Consider the following 16,060-nt stretch of genomic DNA (forward strand, 5'->3'; position numbering starts at 1 on the left):
ATAGTGACTATCTGGATAATGTGCTTGTCTCCAGATGCCTGGCAGATTGGTTTTGTTGGGATGAAGGTTGCAGACCTATTTGTCACCTATGAGACTGATTTTGTGATTATTTTTTTTGCTTGCATCACCTATATGTCAACCTGTCTATTTTTATGAAGTATTAGTATCAAGATGTGTTTCTACTTTGCTCGATTGCTTCGCAGTGAAGGAAGGTTCTCCTAAAGAGAGCTAGGTATTACTTGGTTCAGTGAATGACTCTATTAAGTGTTGTATCCAATTAATCTTGTGTGATAGACAGATTGCTCACATTGCCACACTTAGATCCTTGCACTTTCCCTAAATAGAGAGATTTTCTGAATGTGTTTAGCATACTCAGTTAAAAAAATAAACCAAACCATAAAATGCATATAAATTATCCTTACAGGAAAAAAAATAGGTGTTTTAATCACTGATAGTGCAATTCAGAAGAATTTTATTTTCTCTGGAGACCTGAATTACCAAACACAAGTAACAGATTTGCTAAGAAATTAATTTCTGGGCACTTTGTAGACGTTCTTTCCTGATGCAAGGTTTTTTTACCAAATATTCTGTGGTTTGATCTATCAGTGATGAATGGTATATCCAGGATTACATAAAAGCTTTGAACCCTCCTCTCTCACCCCCCAAACCCAGGTGCAGCAGTTACTTACCTATCCAGACAGATATGCCTGGATTATTTTTCTTGCTATATATAGTTTAAGGTAAGTAGAAAATTTGCCTATTATGCCAGTCTTCCTTCATCCACTTGTATGAAGGAAAAACTCTCTTGCCGATTGGATCTGTTTGTAGACAACAGTAGCAAAGTGAGAAGAAAGTGATGTTTTTGCTTGCCATAGAATTGTTGTATCTAAGTTACAACGTGCTCACTTTTTAATTGTAAAATCCTTCTCATTTGGTTGTCATCGTTTGTTACTTGCTTTGATATTTTCAAAGTTACTTTCACTTGTAACAATGATAAACCAAAATTCATCTAAGCTATAATGTCTGAATGCTAGGAAGGGGCGGGGGGGGTGGGGGGGGCATGTGTTGGGGTTTTGGGTTCCCCCTTGAGGTGGTAGACTTTTTACATATTAATACTATGGTAAAATTTTTTCCAGCAATCAAAGCAAAAGCAGCTGACAATGGCAGCAGAGGAGACAGCTCCTATGAAATACTCTGAGTAAATTATGACAGTCAACTGAGCTGAGCCACCTACTTTGCTACCTTTAAGAGACCTTTTTCAGGCTGAATTGAGATGTGTGCACTATAATAAGTTTTGCTTTCTAAATTCTCCCATTTAAGCTCTTCTTTGGTTTTGAGCTCATTAAGTCTCTTTAAAAAATATATATATAAAATCAAACCTTGAACACTGGAGAGCCTTAAGTCACTGTGGAACTTTGGTATCCAGGTGCCCACATTACAATAGGTGTATGGGATGTCAATGTGTTTGCGGTTTTATCTTTGATCGACTTTATTGGCAGTGATCAGTCACAGGGCTACCAGGAGCAAAGCATAAATAGTACTACAGTGAGATGGAGGCCAGCGCTCAAGCAATGACCCGAGTTCACTCTACAATTGCTTTTCCAATCCTCTTTTTTCTGTTCCTCTGTTCACACTCTGTGATGGTGTGGCGGTAAATACTGAGAAGAGTATTTTCTATTCTATTTAAACTGTTCTTGAAGAGTAAAGGTTATATAGAGATACAGGAGCTCGTTTGATATTAAAAAGTGTCGCCACCTTATAGTTCAGTTTAAAGTTGCTAATCTGTAAATGACAATGCATTTGGAAGTTAGAGGAGAAGTGCATGGATGATAATGATTTCAGTCTTTCCAGGGAGTGTGAAGTAAATGTATTTGAGTTTTTATTTGTTCTGTTTCAAGACTGAAGTTGAAATGAACAGAAATTTGCTATATCCATTTCAGTTTTCCATATGGGAATTACTCCTCCTTTGACAGCTATATTGGGTTTGTGTGGCAAGGTTTTGGTAGTTGAGGGGGCTACAGGGGTGGCTTCTATGAGAAGATGCCAGAAGCTTCCCTTATGCCTAACAGAGATAATGCCAGCTGGCTCGAAGACAGACCTGCTGCTGGCCAAGGTCAAGCCCATCAGCGATGGTGGTAGCACCTCTGAGATAATGTATTTAAGAGGGGAGAAAAAACACCTACAAAAACAGTAGCTGGAGGGAGGAGTGAGAATATGTGAGAGAGCGCTCTGCAGACACCAAGGGCGGTGCAGGAGGGACAGGAGGCTCCACATGCTGGAACAGATTCCCCTGCAGCCCACGGTGAAGACCGTGGTGAGGCAGGCTGTCCCCCTGCAGCCTGTGGAGGTTAATGGTGGAGCAAGTCTCCACCTGCAGCCCATGGAGGACCTCACACTGGAGCAGGTGGATGTGCCTGAAGGAGGCTGGGACTCTGTGGAGAGCCTGGGCTGGAGCAGGCTCCTGGCAGGACCTGTGGTCCCGTGGAGCAGGTTTGCTGGCAGGACTTGTGACCCTGCGGGGGACCCACGCTGGAGCAGTTATGAAGAACCGCAGCAGCCCATGGGAAGGACTCATGTTAGAGAAGTTTGTGGGGAACTGTTTCCTGTGGGAGCGGCAGAGACAGTGTGTGATGAGCTGACCGCAGCCCCCATTCCCCTGAGCCGCTAGAGCGGAGGAGGTAAGAGGTAGAGAAAATCAGGAGAAAGTTGAGACTGGGAATAAGGAGGGGATGGGGGGACAGTGTTCTTAAGATTTGGTTTTATTTCTCATTATCCTACTCTGGTTTGATTGGTAATAAATTAAACTAATTTTCCCAAGTCAGGTCTGTTTTGCCCATGATGGTAATTGGTGAGTGATCTCTCCCTGTCCTTGTCTTGACCTGTGAGCCTTTTTTTTTTTTTTTTTTCCTTTCCCAGTCCAGCTGAGGAGGGGGAGTGATAGAGTGGCTTTCGTGGGCATTTGTCATCCAGCCAGGGTCAACCCACCACAACAGCATGCTAATATGCTAGACTGTATATAAAATAGCTTGATAAGTACAACTTACTGGACAAGCTATGTTTGAGATTCAAATCACTGTTAATGAGGGATGGGTGCAATAAGCTTGCATGTTTTTCTATCAGGTGTATGCTGGTAGTAAATGCAGTTAAATATTTTGAAGGTGTACATGCTGGAAGAAGAAAAGGCAAGTAACTCATGCAAGTTAGTGCAGTTCTGTTGATTCTGATACAGTGACAAGCCCTGCAAGAAGCTAACAGCTTGTATATATTACTACTTTGGGGGTTTTCTTACTGTATCTATTTAACAAAGAGAATTCTAACTTTGGTATTGAGACTGGTGACAATCTTATGGGGCCAATTTGTCACGTCAAGTGTAAATGTGCTAAAGCTCTCTGACCTTACAGAGTTATATTTAATTTTACTCCCACAGAAAACCTGTTTGCAAGCTCTGAAGTTGCATAAGTGCAAGCGTAAATTATGCTTGCAAACCCATATCATTAATGAAGAGAATCTTAAGAGAATCTGAGAATCAAAATGAGAACTTTGACTTACGTGCACTAGTGGAATTAATTGTAATTAGATGACTCTACAATAAATATGGTAATCCTTGCCTAGTCTGAAAATGCTAATTCTGTTTAATGTTGCTTCTGAACGAGCCCTGCAAGTAATTTATTCCATCTTTCAACACAGAAATGTTTCATGCAGTGTTATTTTTTTTTTTTAGTATCTTTTGCCTTTTTTTTGAATATGGAAAGACATAAGGACTACTGCCCTTGGAATTTTGTGATTTCTTTTTATCTGGATGTTTTAAATTCCTAAGATTCATCTTCTTGCTCCTGACTACAGTTTTTTCTGTACTGCATAAAAACTTTTTCATGCCTTAATGAAAATTCTTAGAATATTTTGGTGTAATTATATGAAGATTTGCCTTTAGAGTTCTCTGTGTGTCCTTGTCGGGATACATGTGGCCTCTGCTTAGAAGAGGTTGAGTTACACAACTTTAGCCTCAGTCTTTACGGGTGACATCAGCCTTCAGACCTCTGAGATCAGAGGGAAAGTCTGGAGGAAGACTTAACCCTTGGTGGAGCAGGAACAGGTTAGGCAGCACTTAAACTGCACAGACATAATTCCTTGGGGCCTGATGGGGTACACCTATGAGCACAGAGAGAGTTGGACAGTGTCATTGCAAGGCCAACATCTATTGTCTTTAAAGGGTCGTGGTGTTTGGGAGAGGTTCATGAAGACTAAAAGAAAGCAGATGTCACCTCTGTCTTCAAGAAGGGCAAGAAGGAACATCTGGGGACGTTCTGGTAACATCTGGGGAGCTGCAGGTTGGTCAGCCTCTCCTTGATCCCTAGGAAGGTGGTGGAGCAACTAACCCTGGAAAGCATTTCCAAACACATGAAGGACAAGAAGGTGATCAGGAGTAGTGAGCATGGATTTACAAAGGAGAAGTCATGCTTGACCAACATGAGAGCCCTCTACAATTAAGTGACTAGCTTGGTGCACGTGGAGAGAGCAGGGGATGTTTGCTTTGACCTGGGTAGGGTTTTTGACCCTGTTTTCTGTAACATCCTCATAGACAAGCTGACAGAGTATGGATTAGATAAGTGTGCGGTGAGGTGAATTAAGAACTGTCTGAATGGCCAGGCCCAGAGCATTGTGATAGGTGGTACGAAGTCCAGTTGGAGGCCAGTCACCAGTGGTGTACCACAGGGGTCAATACTGGAGCTGGTACTGTTCAGCATCTTCATTAATGACATGGGTGATGGGGCAGAGTGCACCCTTCAGCAAATTTGTAGGTGGTAAAAAGGCTGGGAGGAATGGCTGATGAGCCAGAGGGTTGTGCTGCCATGGAGAGGGACCTTGACAGGCTGGACAGAGAGGAATCTCATCCAGTGCAACAGAGGGAGATGCAAAGTCGTGCATCCAGGGATATCTGAGAGTAAGCCCCTGCACCACTACAGGCTGGGGGCCAACTGGATGGAAGGTAGTTTTGCAGAGAAGACCTTGGGACCTTGGTGGACAACAAGCTGACCATGAGCTGGCAATGCACTCCTGTGGTAACGAAGGCCAACAGCATCCTGGGCTGCTTTAGGAAGGGTGTTGGCAGCGGTGAGGCCACATCTGCAGTGTTGTGTGCAGTTCTAGGCTCCCCCAATGCAAGAGAGACACGAACTTACTGGAGCAAATCCAGCACAGGTGCACAAAGACGGTGAAGGTTCTGGAGCATCCTTCACAAGTGGAGAGTCTGAGAAAGCTGTGACTGTTCAGCCTGGAGAAGAGAAGGCTCGGAGAAGTCCACAAATGTTTATAGATACCTGAGAGGAGTGAGTGAATAACAGGGAGCTGGGGTCTTCAGTGACAGGGCAAGAGGCAATGGGCACATGAACATCAATCTGGACATCAGAAGAGGCTTTTTTCGCTGTGAAGGTAGTTGAATGCTGGCACAGGTTGCCTAGAGGGGTTGTGGAGTCCTCATCCTTGGAGATATTCAAAACCTACCTGGACTCGGACCTTGGCAACTAGGTGTCCTTACTTGAGTAGAGTTTGGGACAAGATGATCTCAAGAGGTTCACTCCAACCTAAATGATGCTGTGATTCTGTATATTCCTTTCTCTCCTCTCCAGCAAATTAACAAGATGAGATCCATGTCATGTTTGACAGTACTGTTGCGTGATGTGGTTTGTGAAGTATGTTGGAAAACCAAGCTCTGAGCCTTGTAACTGAACTAATTATCTAAAAATTAATTTCCAGCACAGCAGTTAATTTGAAAAATTAACTTGTGGAAGAAGCTTTGGAAGCCTTGGAAAAACAGGGGCGGGTTTGCCCTTTGACAGAAATATGGCTTTTAACTCTATGATTCTATCCCAGGCTTGTTAAAATGTCTTTTTCCTGAAGGCATTTTTAAAAATGCAGAATATTTTCTTCAGAAACAACTTATTTTCTTTACAGGTTTAATCTGTTAAAAAAAGTTGGCATGTTTTCTGATGAAGACTGCTGACTAGAACATCAGTTTTGTATCCCAGCAGATGACCTCTCTAAACTAATCAATCCCCGTTCTAATGAAGTGACCTGTTTAAAATAGATCTCTGCCAGGGTGTGTTTTCAGGTCTTGCCCTTTAAAGTGAATCCCTTCATGGGATTTCTAGAAATGACCTGTTGTTTTCTATTCAGATTTCTCTGAAAAATCCTGGTGCTTCATCCCAGAGATGGAACTTACCAACTCATTTTAATTGAAATGATTTTAAATATAAGCCCCTTTTTGGTGCTTGTTTGTCACTGGCTCGGTATTTGATTCTGAGGGCTAGCACCGAGCCTAGCCACGCTGTTCATTGGCAGGCTGAGCTGTGTACAGCTCAATAGCTTTTATGTTATGCTCCGACCACAGGAATGGAGCAAATCGCTGCTTTCCTAATTCAGCTTTGCAGGGTTTTTTTGTTTTGTTTTTTTTTTTTGGGGGGGGGGGGGTAGTATGTCTGTGTCTCATAATTCAGAAAAGCTGTCATTAAAGGATAATCACTCAACATAATATTTTGCATTCTATGGAATGCTTACACGTTGGTTACTACTGAACTGCATGCTATTTCTGTGGAAAGAAAAAGAATTAAAAACAGGATTGGACTTTTATGACTCTCTTTAAAGATACAGTAGCTTTGTATTTTGTGGCTGTATGTCCGCAACAAACCCTGTGTTGTGCTCTTAAAAAGCGATTTGGTAATTATCTAGAACAGCTAATGAAGAGAGAGAGAAATACAGAAAGGGTATTGCTTACTGAAGATGGCTGCTGTTCAGTTCCTGTGACGTAAATTGTATTTAAGTTCCTATTTTCTTGGAAAGCAAGAAAAGATGCAGAGAACTGATGTCGTTCTACGTGCACTGAACATCACTAGTATGTTGATAACTCTAATAGTACAGTTGTGGGATTTTTGGTGCCCTTACACGTGTTCTTAAAATAGGCGATAGTTAAGATAATTAGAATTACAGCCCTTCTTGCAGAATGATCATTAAACATCCTTGATCTTAAAGATACATTGTGCTTATCCTCCCTGATGAGCAGAAAGTTTTTCATTTAAAACAGCGCAAATACTACTTTCCTGAGTACCTAAACTGTTTCTACGGTAACTTGCCCTCACCATGCATGTTTTATAGAGTAGCAATGAGAGGTGGTTGCTATTTTCTTAGTAAAGCTTTCAAAGGCGTGGAAAACCTAATACCTACTTTATCCGGAAAGAAGGAAGGATTTCTGGCGCTGCCTGAATGTGCGATCTTCAGGAGAAAAAGAAAATTCTTAATATATGATTTAGCCTGTGAACTTGTCGATGTGTAATTTGTTTGTTTTCTGATGCTGTTAAGAACTAAAGCCTATGTAGCTGTTATATGTTCACTTGGAAGTATGTTGTAGCTGTTATATGTTCACTTGGAAGTATGTTACCTGCTAGCATGTTCTGTCTCTCTCTCCCCCCCGCCCCTTCTCCCTCCCCCGCCCCCCACCTGGAGAACAGCCCACCAGGATATCCTTTGGGAAGCAGCAGCACAATTTCCCAGTTGGAGCTGTGTGCAGTTAAGCTCACTGATTTCAGTGCCCTGTGACTAGAAACCCAAGGAGCAGATTGACATCTGGTGCACACTCTCCAACTCGTCTGATAGCCAAAAAAAAAAAAAAAAAAAAAAAAGGAAAAAAGGAAGAGGGGGTGGGAGTGAGGAGGGGAGGTGCCCTTGCTTTTTTTCTAGTGCTCTTAATTCCTGCTGGAGCTCGTTTGCTACGAGCTTGGCTCATGGCAGTAGCAGACGCGGCAGTGCTTATACGGTAGCTCAGTGCTCTCAATGAGGTCAAGCTGGATCAAAGGGAAACCTCCTGTGGAAGCATCTACTGTAAGTTCTGATACTGCTTTTTCCACACTCCTTCCAGATGAATCGTAGCCTGTACAACTGTGCCAGGCTTTGGTGCTTTATGTCTCCCCGACTGATAATTTTGTATGAGGTTCTCAGGTTTTATGTTAATTAAACTTGTCAGTAAGGTGTCAGTTGGGTAATTATGTTGTGCATTTTGGGAGGAACGGGCTTATTGTTATATCCTTTTATTTTCTGAGGGAGTGGGAAGAAGAAAGTGGTTTAGTCCTTTTGAAAAGCTCCAAACTGTTGAGGTTACAGATAATCAGATTCTGTTTTATGTAATCTATATATTCTACTTTCTAAATAAAGTAATTGTAAAATGTTTTTCAGATGTCCTTGGATTTCACCAAATAGTTATTCTTTTGGGAATAGCTACCTAAAAATGTATTTAATTTTTAAAAAAGGGAGGAAAACAGTGTATTAAAATTTTGGAAACATCTCTAGTAAGTAAATTTCAGAGACACTCTCCTTATACAAGCTGATGTTCACCCGAGGGGTCTCTACTGTCATCATTCAGAAATACTTCTTTGAAACCTAATTCTGAATAGCTGCTGGTTTTAATGAAACTTTTCAGTTGCAAAGACTATTTCTCATTTTATGCAGTGAACCAGCTGTTTCTGCAGAAATGCTATTTAGCGTGAAAGAATGCTAACTCTTGCAGGTAGCGTTCTCTCATTTACAGCATGGAATCCTTGGGCAATAATGAAATGCTGGGCTGTAAATTTTCCAGCTACATAACCCAACTTTTTACTTTCTTTTTTTTTTTTTTCTTCTTTTCAAAAGTACAAAAAGCTTACCTGAAAACATATTTGGAAGGGTTGCAGAGTGGTTTCAATGGATTGAACAAAATAGCTACCACCTGTTTGGGTTATTGTTAGTAACATATTGTAAACCCTGTGGAGAAGTAAAATACCACAACCCATTATCCCTTTCAGCTGTGAAGTCCCCCTTGAAGGGGAATGGCAAGGTGTCTCTCTCTTAAGCCTCAGCTTGTATGCTGGACGCTGGGCAGTATTGGCATTGTTGTGCTGTGAAGCAGCGTGTTGTGGCACATGTCATAAAGACTCATGGCACTGCCTTACCACCCCAAAATCTCATGTCTTTGGGTTTTTTCCCCCAAAGGTGTGTACTTTAATTACAGTCTTTTTTTTTTTTTTTTTTTTTTTTTTTTTTTTAAAAAAATCTCCTTCAGTTAATAGTCTTGACTTTCTTAGATATCTGATTTGGAAGTTGGATGGAGGAAAGGGAAGAAGAAGGTGTGAAATCAGGTCATGCAACATCTTGGTATGAAGTATGAATATTTGCTGGAGACATTTATGAAAAAAACTCTTGCAAGACTCATTTCCAACTGCGTACTTCGATTTAATAAATAGAAGACCTGATACTTTAATATGCTATGATTTTTGTCTGACATCACTGCAATATAAATATGAGAAGACAATCTGTAAATTAGCATCTGGTACTTACCAGTCTTGTTCAGAGGACAGGATCAAAATTCTCTGTGAACCCATCACTGGATTATTATTTTTTTTTGGATTTGTATCCTTTCTTGGTTTTAACAGAGGCTGTCTTTGGTTCCATTGAGACAGCTCCATTTTTAAACCGATACAGTGGAGAAAAACCAGACACATACATATTTTTGTCCAGATGGTGATGTTTCTTTTCATTTCAGCATTCAGCTTCTGACTTGATCCTAGTTGAAGATGAAATGACAGATACTGAAGATAATGAAGAGGAGGATTTAGGAGTAATGGATGATCAACGTAGTGTAATTCTGCATCTCATCTCTCAGCTCAAACTTGGCATGGACCTTACCAGGGTACGGACACTGTTACCTCTTTTATAATTGTTCATTATTTTTTCTTCTTTTCATCCTTCTGTGTGTGTGTGTGCATGCATCCACATGCATGTGATTCCTGTGAGCACGTTTTGCCCCTGTGTACAGGGAGGTTTGCCTCTTTGTAAAGGTGTGTTTCCAGACAGCTATGGAGTGCTGTCTCCTGCTAGGCAGGCTTTCACGCAAAGTTTTACCACATCAGATGTTCTAGAGATGGGGTGGGGGGAAGGGAAAGAAAAAAGAAGGAAAAGCCCCAAAACTCTTCCTTATTTTTTTGTAGATCTTTCAAAGTGAGATGAAATATTTCTCATTTTATGCAGTGTACATTGTGTATGTATCCCACATGTACGTTTATGTTGTGTACGTGTCCCACATGTATGTTAAGTCAGGGTGCACTGAGTGTTTGTGGAAGAATAATGGCAATTGTATGGATGAAGGAGGTATGTGCTCAAGTTACTGCTTTGTGAATTGGATTCCATTTAATTACTTGGCGGCTTCAAAAAAATCCATGATGGTAAAGAAATCAGTCTTCACTGTTCTTGTCTGTGCTAAGCAGTTCACCATTTTAAACTTCTGTGCAACCTTCTGGTCATGGAACCAGAACTGTTACGAGCTTATCCATACTGAGATGGTCAGAGAAGTTACGGTGTATGAGAAAACAAACCTCTGGAAATGAGGTAGATGTTCTGGAAGGAGGGAATGCCTCTTTTTGAATAGTTCTGCATTCCAGTGAAACCTTCTTATGGAGTTTAATAAAAAAGTGGGTTTTTGTAAAGACATGTAATACCCTTTCCTTCCACAAAGGTTTTCTGCTTTAAAAAAAAACAACCCCCCTATAACTCACTGCCTACAAGTAAGAAGAGTTCATTCTGGCACACCCTCCACAAATAAAAAAAAAGTTTGGAATGACCAGATAATTTTTTTTTTTTGCGTGGAGTAGCTTGCAGGAGATTCTTCTCAGGGGCATTTTGATATTCTGAAGAGTTCATCTGTTTTCCTTTTGATCTTACGTATTAGTCAAAATCTATTTTTACTATCACTTTCTCTGCAAAATAAGGCTTCCTCAGTACAGTCTTTTCTGCTTCCTCTGGAACAATTGAGAGTATTTAAAAATACATTTTTGAGACTGAACAATCCCGTGATGTGTTACTAAGTATAGCTGTTGAATAGCTGCACATAAATTAATGTTTTGTTCTAAATATAACAAAATTTTCATAATTTCATTTGTGAATAATTTATACCTGTCACTTAGTATGTCTGGGGTTATATACCATTCATTTTTGGTTTTGTTTTTCTTACATTCCTCAATTTTTCATAGTTCTTCCTCTTTTCTATGTTGGTTTGCTAACGCTGGCTGAGTCCATAATGTTTAAACTAGACTAAGATTCCTCATCTGTTGTTCTTGCATCTTCGAAACATTTTGTCTTTGGTATGAACAAGATTTTTCTTCCCCGATTTCCAATGTCATCTTTTTGTCACAGCAGAGGAGGCAAAACCCCAAAGACACATGGTTATGTAAATAAGAGAAATTACTGTAAATAAGTGTAGACACTTACAAGAAAAGTTGGAAGGTAAATATATATGATAACCTATTTCTTACATACTGTTCTCAGAACACGGTCATTGAGGATAGTGATGCATATTATCAGATCTATAGTATGGCAAGATATTAGCATGCATGAGCGTGTGTGTATAATACCCACAGACTGAACAGAGGAACAGGCATATGGCAGAGTTAGATCCATCTCTAGTCTGTGTGATGCACGAATACACATATGATGAGTATTAATGAGACGTGCCACATGTGCACATGACTTTTCTGATCATTTTGAGGATTAAAAATAAAAAAAAAATACAAGACAGCTGGCTGCTCTTTTTATTAACTTTGCTTACTGACATGAGGCCCTTAGGGCCACACATGTGCGATGATAAAGCCTGGTTTGTTGGCTGCACGTCTTCTCATTTTTCATTATTCATCTGAAAGTCAGATTTCAGATAGCCTTGATGCTAGTCAGCTTCTGCTGGAAGTGGTTGTGGCAAAGTAGTTGCTAACATCAGAGGAGGTTTTATATGTTTCCATTTTCCTGTGCTGCCTTCCTACGGTTGTTTCCTTGGTTCATTTTGTGAGCTATGGATTGTAATGTGACGCCCACATGGACAAACAGCTTTTTTGAGCCCTTGGTGACTTTGGGTTCTGGATGCATAGTCATTACCTTCATGTATCACATCAGAGGAAACAGCTTTTTTTCCTTTTCCTGCGGGTTTTGCTTCTGTTAGTCTTGGCCTTGCCTGCGCTGACATCAGTTTCCCACCGTGATGATGACCATGTTCAGTGCGGCAAAGGTGCTTCAATTCTGAAACTTTTGTGCTGCCGTGCCTTTTAATGAGGAGTTGAACAGTAGGAATCTACTGTGAAGGAAAACACCTGCAAGGAAGTATTAAATCTGCACAGGCATTTGCTAGAACAGGCTAGACTTGGTGGTGGCCAAACAGACTTCAATAGCTGCTAGAGAGAGTCAGGTGGGGGAGCTGATCACAGCAGCAGAATGTAGTACAAAACTGATGCCTTGGTCTGGGCCAGGACTTTAAAAATTCATTTAAAATTGGAATTGCTGGGGGGGAAAAAAAAAGTTTTAAAATTGTTTGTCCTTTGGACTTTCAAAAAATGGAAAACAGCACCAAAAACCACTGACAGCCTGACAAATTTGTTGGCAAATGGCATCTAATGGGTTGCAATTAATGCTAACAGTTTGTACAGATGGGTGATCGCTCCCCTGCATTCCCTTATCTTGCCTACGCAGTTAATACGTGCTAAAAATAAAGGGCTGCCAGTAATTCTGCAGACTGTCAACCTGTTGTAAATTAATATTGTTGTATGGTCACAACGTCATAAGTTTTTAATTTGCTTGTCAATATACTTTTACCTTGGAACTTTAAAATATAAGTGGGGTGAAAATAGCTTGTTTTATTCCTGCAGTGACACAGATGACAGCAGAAAGCTTTTGTACCTCTAAGACAGGGGTCCTCAAAAAAAAGGGGTCCTTTTTAACCAGGGGGCCAGCGCACGGATGAAGTGGCAGGCAGTCATCTGTGGCTGCTTGGTTTCCCCCCCCCAACCCCCGGCGGGGGGGTTCTGTAAATACCGGGGGCTGGATTGAGGACCCTGGGGGGCCGTATGCAGCCCGTGGGATGTGGTTTGAGGACCCCTGCTCTAAGAGAAGGACATCTCAGCATGGGGTACCTTGGTCAGATTTCTGAAAAGGGTAGGGAATGATGCTGACACTCATGTTTTGCCTCACAGTAAATAGTAGCAGGGATAAATACCCCTGCTCTTAATTTTCTCAGTTGCATTCAGATCTAATCAAGTATAAGTGAATTCAAACCTAGGAAATTATGATCAAGCTTCAAATCAATATCCTGTCTTTAACCTCAGTGAAAATAGAGGAATGGCTGTTAAGCTGCTTCCTTTTCACCTGAGGTCTGAGAAAGAACAGAGATTATTCTAACATTTTAGAATGCAACCAAGAGATTTTTAGCTTCAGACTTAAGCAACTTCATATTTATTCTGGAGAGATTCTTTTGTCTGTTTAGTTCTTGTGCCAGCTTTTTCTCCTTGGCAAAAAATCAGGTAGTTTTGAATTTTTATGCAATTATATTAAAAAAAATTGTAGTCTGTTGCAGCACCGTCAAACTAGTAGACTGCAACAAGGCATTACCATTGGTCTGATTCTACTGTCTGTGCTGTATCGCCTTCCTCCAGAGGTCAGACCACACTGCTCCTCCAACTGACCCCCTCTCCCCCCATCCTCAGGGCTATTTAACCACTTAGCAGGAACGAGCTACAGCTGCACATCATCCATGTCCATCAACCCACTGCCTCTGAGGCCAGGCCACAGCTGCATGTTATCAATGCTAATCAACCCCCTGCCTTTGTTCCTCTACAGTAGTCCAGTCCAAAACCAATATAAAAAACATAGGTCCTGAAGTGTATTTTTCTGCACCGTGCATTCTGTTTGGCTGCAGAAGGTTTGAAAACCTCAGTCCTTTGGAAGGTAGAGTACTAGCGCAAGTGCATGACAGTCCAACACTGGCAAGAGGGATGCCATATGCTTCCAATTTTGTTTGTTTCTATTTTGCTTATTTCTGCAGAAACCAAGATAAGGCCAATTTAAAAAAAAAAAACCAACCAAAACCTGTGGGGTTTTTTAACTATGTTAGCGTGTGGTGGTGTTGCATATTAAAACTTCAAGTCTATGAGATTATTTGTTAAAAGGCAATGTTTTCTAGGCATATTTTGTAATACTGGAATTGTGTAAGCTGTAAACAAATGTATTTTTCATACACAGTTCTGCCTCCTTTTGTGCAGACAATTCAATTCTGCGTTTTGCAGTGGGTCCTTTCCTGCTGCAGTTCAGGATGTAGTTTCCATTTTGTTTGGGCTTTTAAAGCAAGATCATTTGAGGTGGGGTTCAAGCTTTACTCAGATTTTAAATTGATGCTTGAAATTTAATAATAAGAGTCCGGTGATTCTTAACATTGCATTAAGTGGCTATGTTGGTGGAGTTACGTTAAGTACATAGCTGCAAAGCACACAGCTAGTACTTGAGAGAGTAGATATGAGGACTATGTGATCAAGTCAACAGGATGAAACCACAGCAATCTTAATATTGTACAATAAAATCTGCATAATCTTAATTATGGTCTGTAATTTTCTTCTCCTCCATTTGTGCTAATAAAGCATGCTCTTTTTAGAGAGAGACGCACACTTGGATATAATGAGATGCAAGTGCTGTTTATTCAGATGAGTTTCTCTGCCCTTTCAGGTCTGTGCAGTGAACTCGTGATGGTTATTACTAATATTTCTAGGCAGAAGTGATGGTTTATTTTTCTATGTTTTGCTGTCAGTTTCCCCTTTGATAACCTGATCTTTGAGTGTACACTTTGTATTAAAATGAGATTCTGTATTGAGGGTCAGTAATGCTGAATTGCATTTTTTTAAGATTGTATAAGATAATAACTATTTGGTCAGAATGAGAATGCTGCAAGGAAGACAGAATTGTTTAAAGAGCTAAAAATACCCTAAGAAAATCTCCTGCCTTTCCACTTTGCCTTCCAGAGTTTTAGATTTAACTTTGAAAAAACAATCTCCTCAGCGCCTCACTATCATACCACCATGGGGACCGTTGGCTGTCTTTAGCATGCAGTTGTTTGCCAAGTGTACTGTAAAATTAAGGTCCTGCTGCATCTTTTGGGGCCTCATTAGGTTGGTAATAGAGACCACGCAGAGTCCTCAAGGCTTACGGAGTAGAGTCAGAGGAATATTGCAGATGGAACTCTGCTTGATTTATAGCTAAACTTGTAAAAATTACTAGCCTGTAAAAGGCTGTATGTGTGTAAATAATACACAGGAGAGAGCACATGGGCATGTATGTTAGCAGAGAGCAGTTATCTTTTTTTGCAGTTGTGGTATGTTGACTTACAATGTATCTGTTAAGACTGTGTTTGAACCGTTGTGCCTAGGATTTTTTTCCCCATGTTTACAAGTTTTCTTTGAAAAGAACTAAATGATGAATAAAAGTTTGACAGCTTCTATTTCGTTATCCATGGGATCCAAAAGGACTGAACTGAGCTTTGGTCCGACTTAGAATCGCAAGCTGGGGCTGCAGTGGGGGAAAGCGAGTGTGGTCATGATTGAAGAGTGGCTCTCTGCCTGCTGTAAATAGCCCTTGCTTTTGGGAAAGGGAAAAAGTAAACACAGTGAAGAATTAGAGAGGAAAGCAGAATTCTTGCAATGGAGGACAGCTTGTTGGTCTGCACCTGGCATCATTTGAGCCACTTTGATTCTAGCCGGATTGGTTTGTGCCAGAATTTTCTTGTTGGTTGCTCAGGAGCGACCTCTGAGCTCCCCTGGGATGGTCCTGCACAAGGTATGGAGTGTGGGAGAAGGGTGAGAAATAAATTGGTTTAGTTCCTGTAGCCTTGTCTGTCTTGCGGTGTACTCCAGAGTGTTTCATGGAAAACTTTTAAACAAGTTTTGTTCCTGGTTAAGAGGGGTGACTTAAGCAGCATCTGCGTTGCTAGCTGAGCCACACTGGTAACTGCGCCTGGATCAGTCAGGGCTGGCTCCCTCCAGTGCAGGCTGCCTGGTGTACATGCCCTGTGCCTGGGGATGACAGGAGAGCATAGGGGTGGCAGGCGGTTTGACTTGGGAGGTGGGAGGGGACATGACACACAAGATGGCAGTGTAAGGCAGAGGGGGTCAAACGGGGAGCGTTTTCTTGCCAGTAGCCTCTTCAAGAAGGGTCCTTGGCATGGTTTTACCCTTGGAAA

The 16,060-nt window shown here is 41.1% G+C and overlaps 1 protein-coding gene across 2 annotated transcripts in view; it reads left to right on the top strand.

The window, feature by feature from the left end:
• OSBPL10 (oxysterol binding protein like 10) overlaps nucleotides 1–16,060 on the top strand; it is a 122,389-nt gene that overhangs the window by 87,137 nt on the left and 19,192 nt on the right. For both annotated transcript variants that reach the window (XM_055710326.1, XM_055710325.1), the window contains exon 7: nucleotides 9,566–9,712. In XM_055710326.1, coding sequence (XP_055566301.1) covers nucleotides 9,566–9,712 — 147 coding nt within the window. The remainder of the gene's footprint in view (nucleotides 1–9,565; nucleotides 9,713–16,060) is intronic.

The sequence above is a fragment of the Falco cherrug genome, chromosome 4 (genome assembly GCF_023634085.1).
Source record: "Falco cherrug isolate bFalChe1 chromosome 4, bFalChe1.pri, whole genome shotgun sequence".
NCBI lineage: Eukaryota > Metazoa > Chordata > Aves > Falconiformes > Falconidae > Falco > Falco cherrug.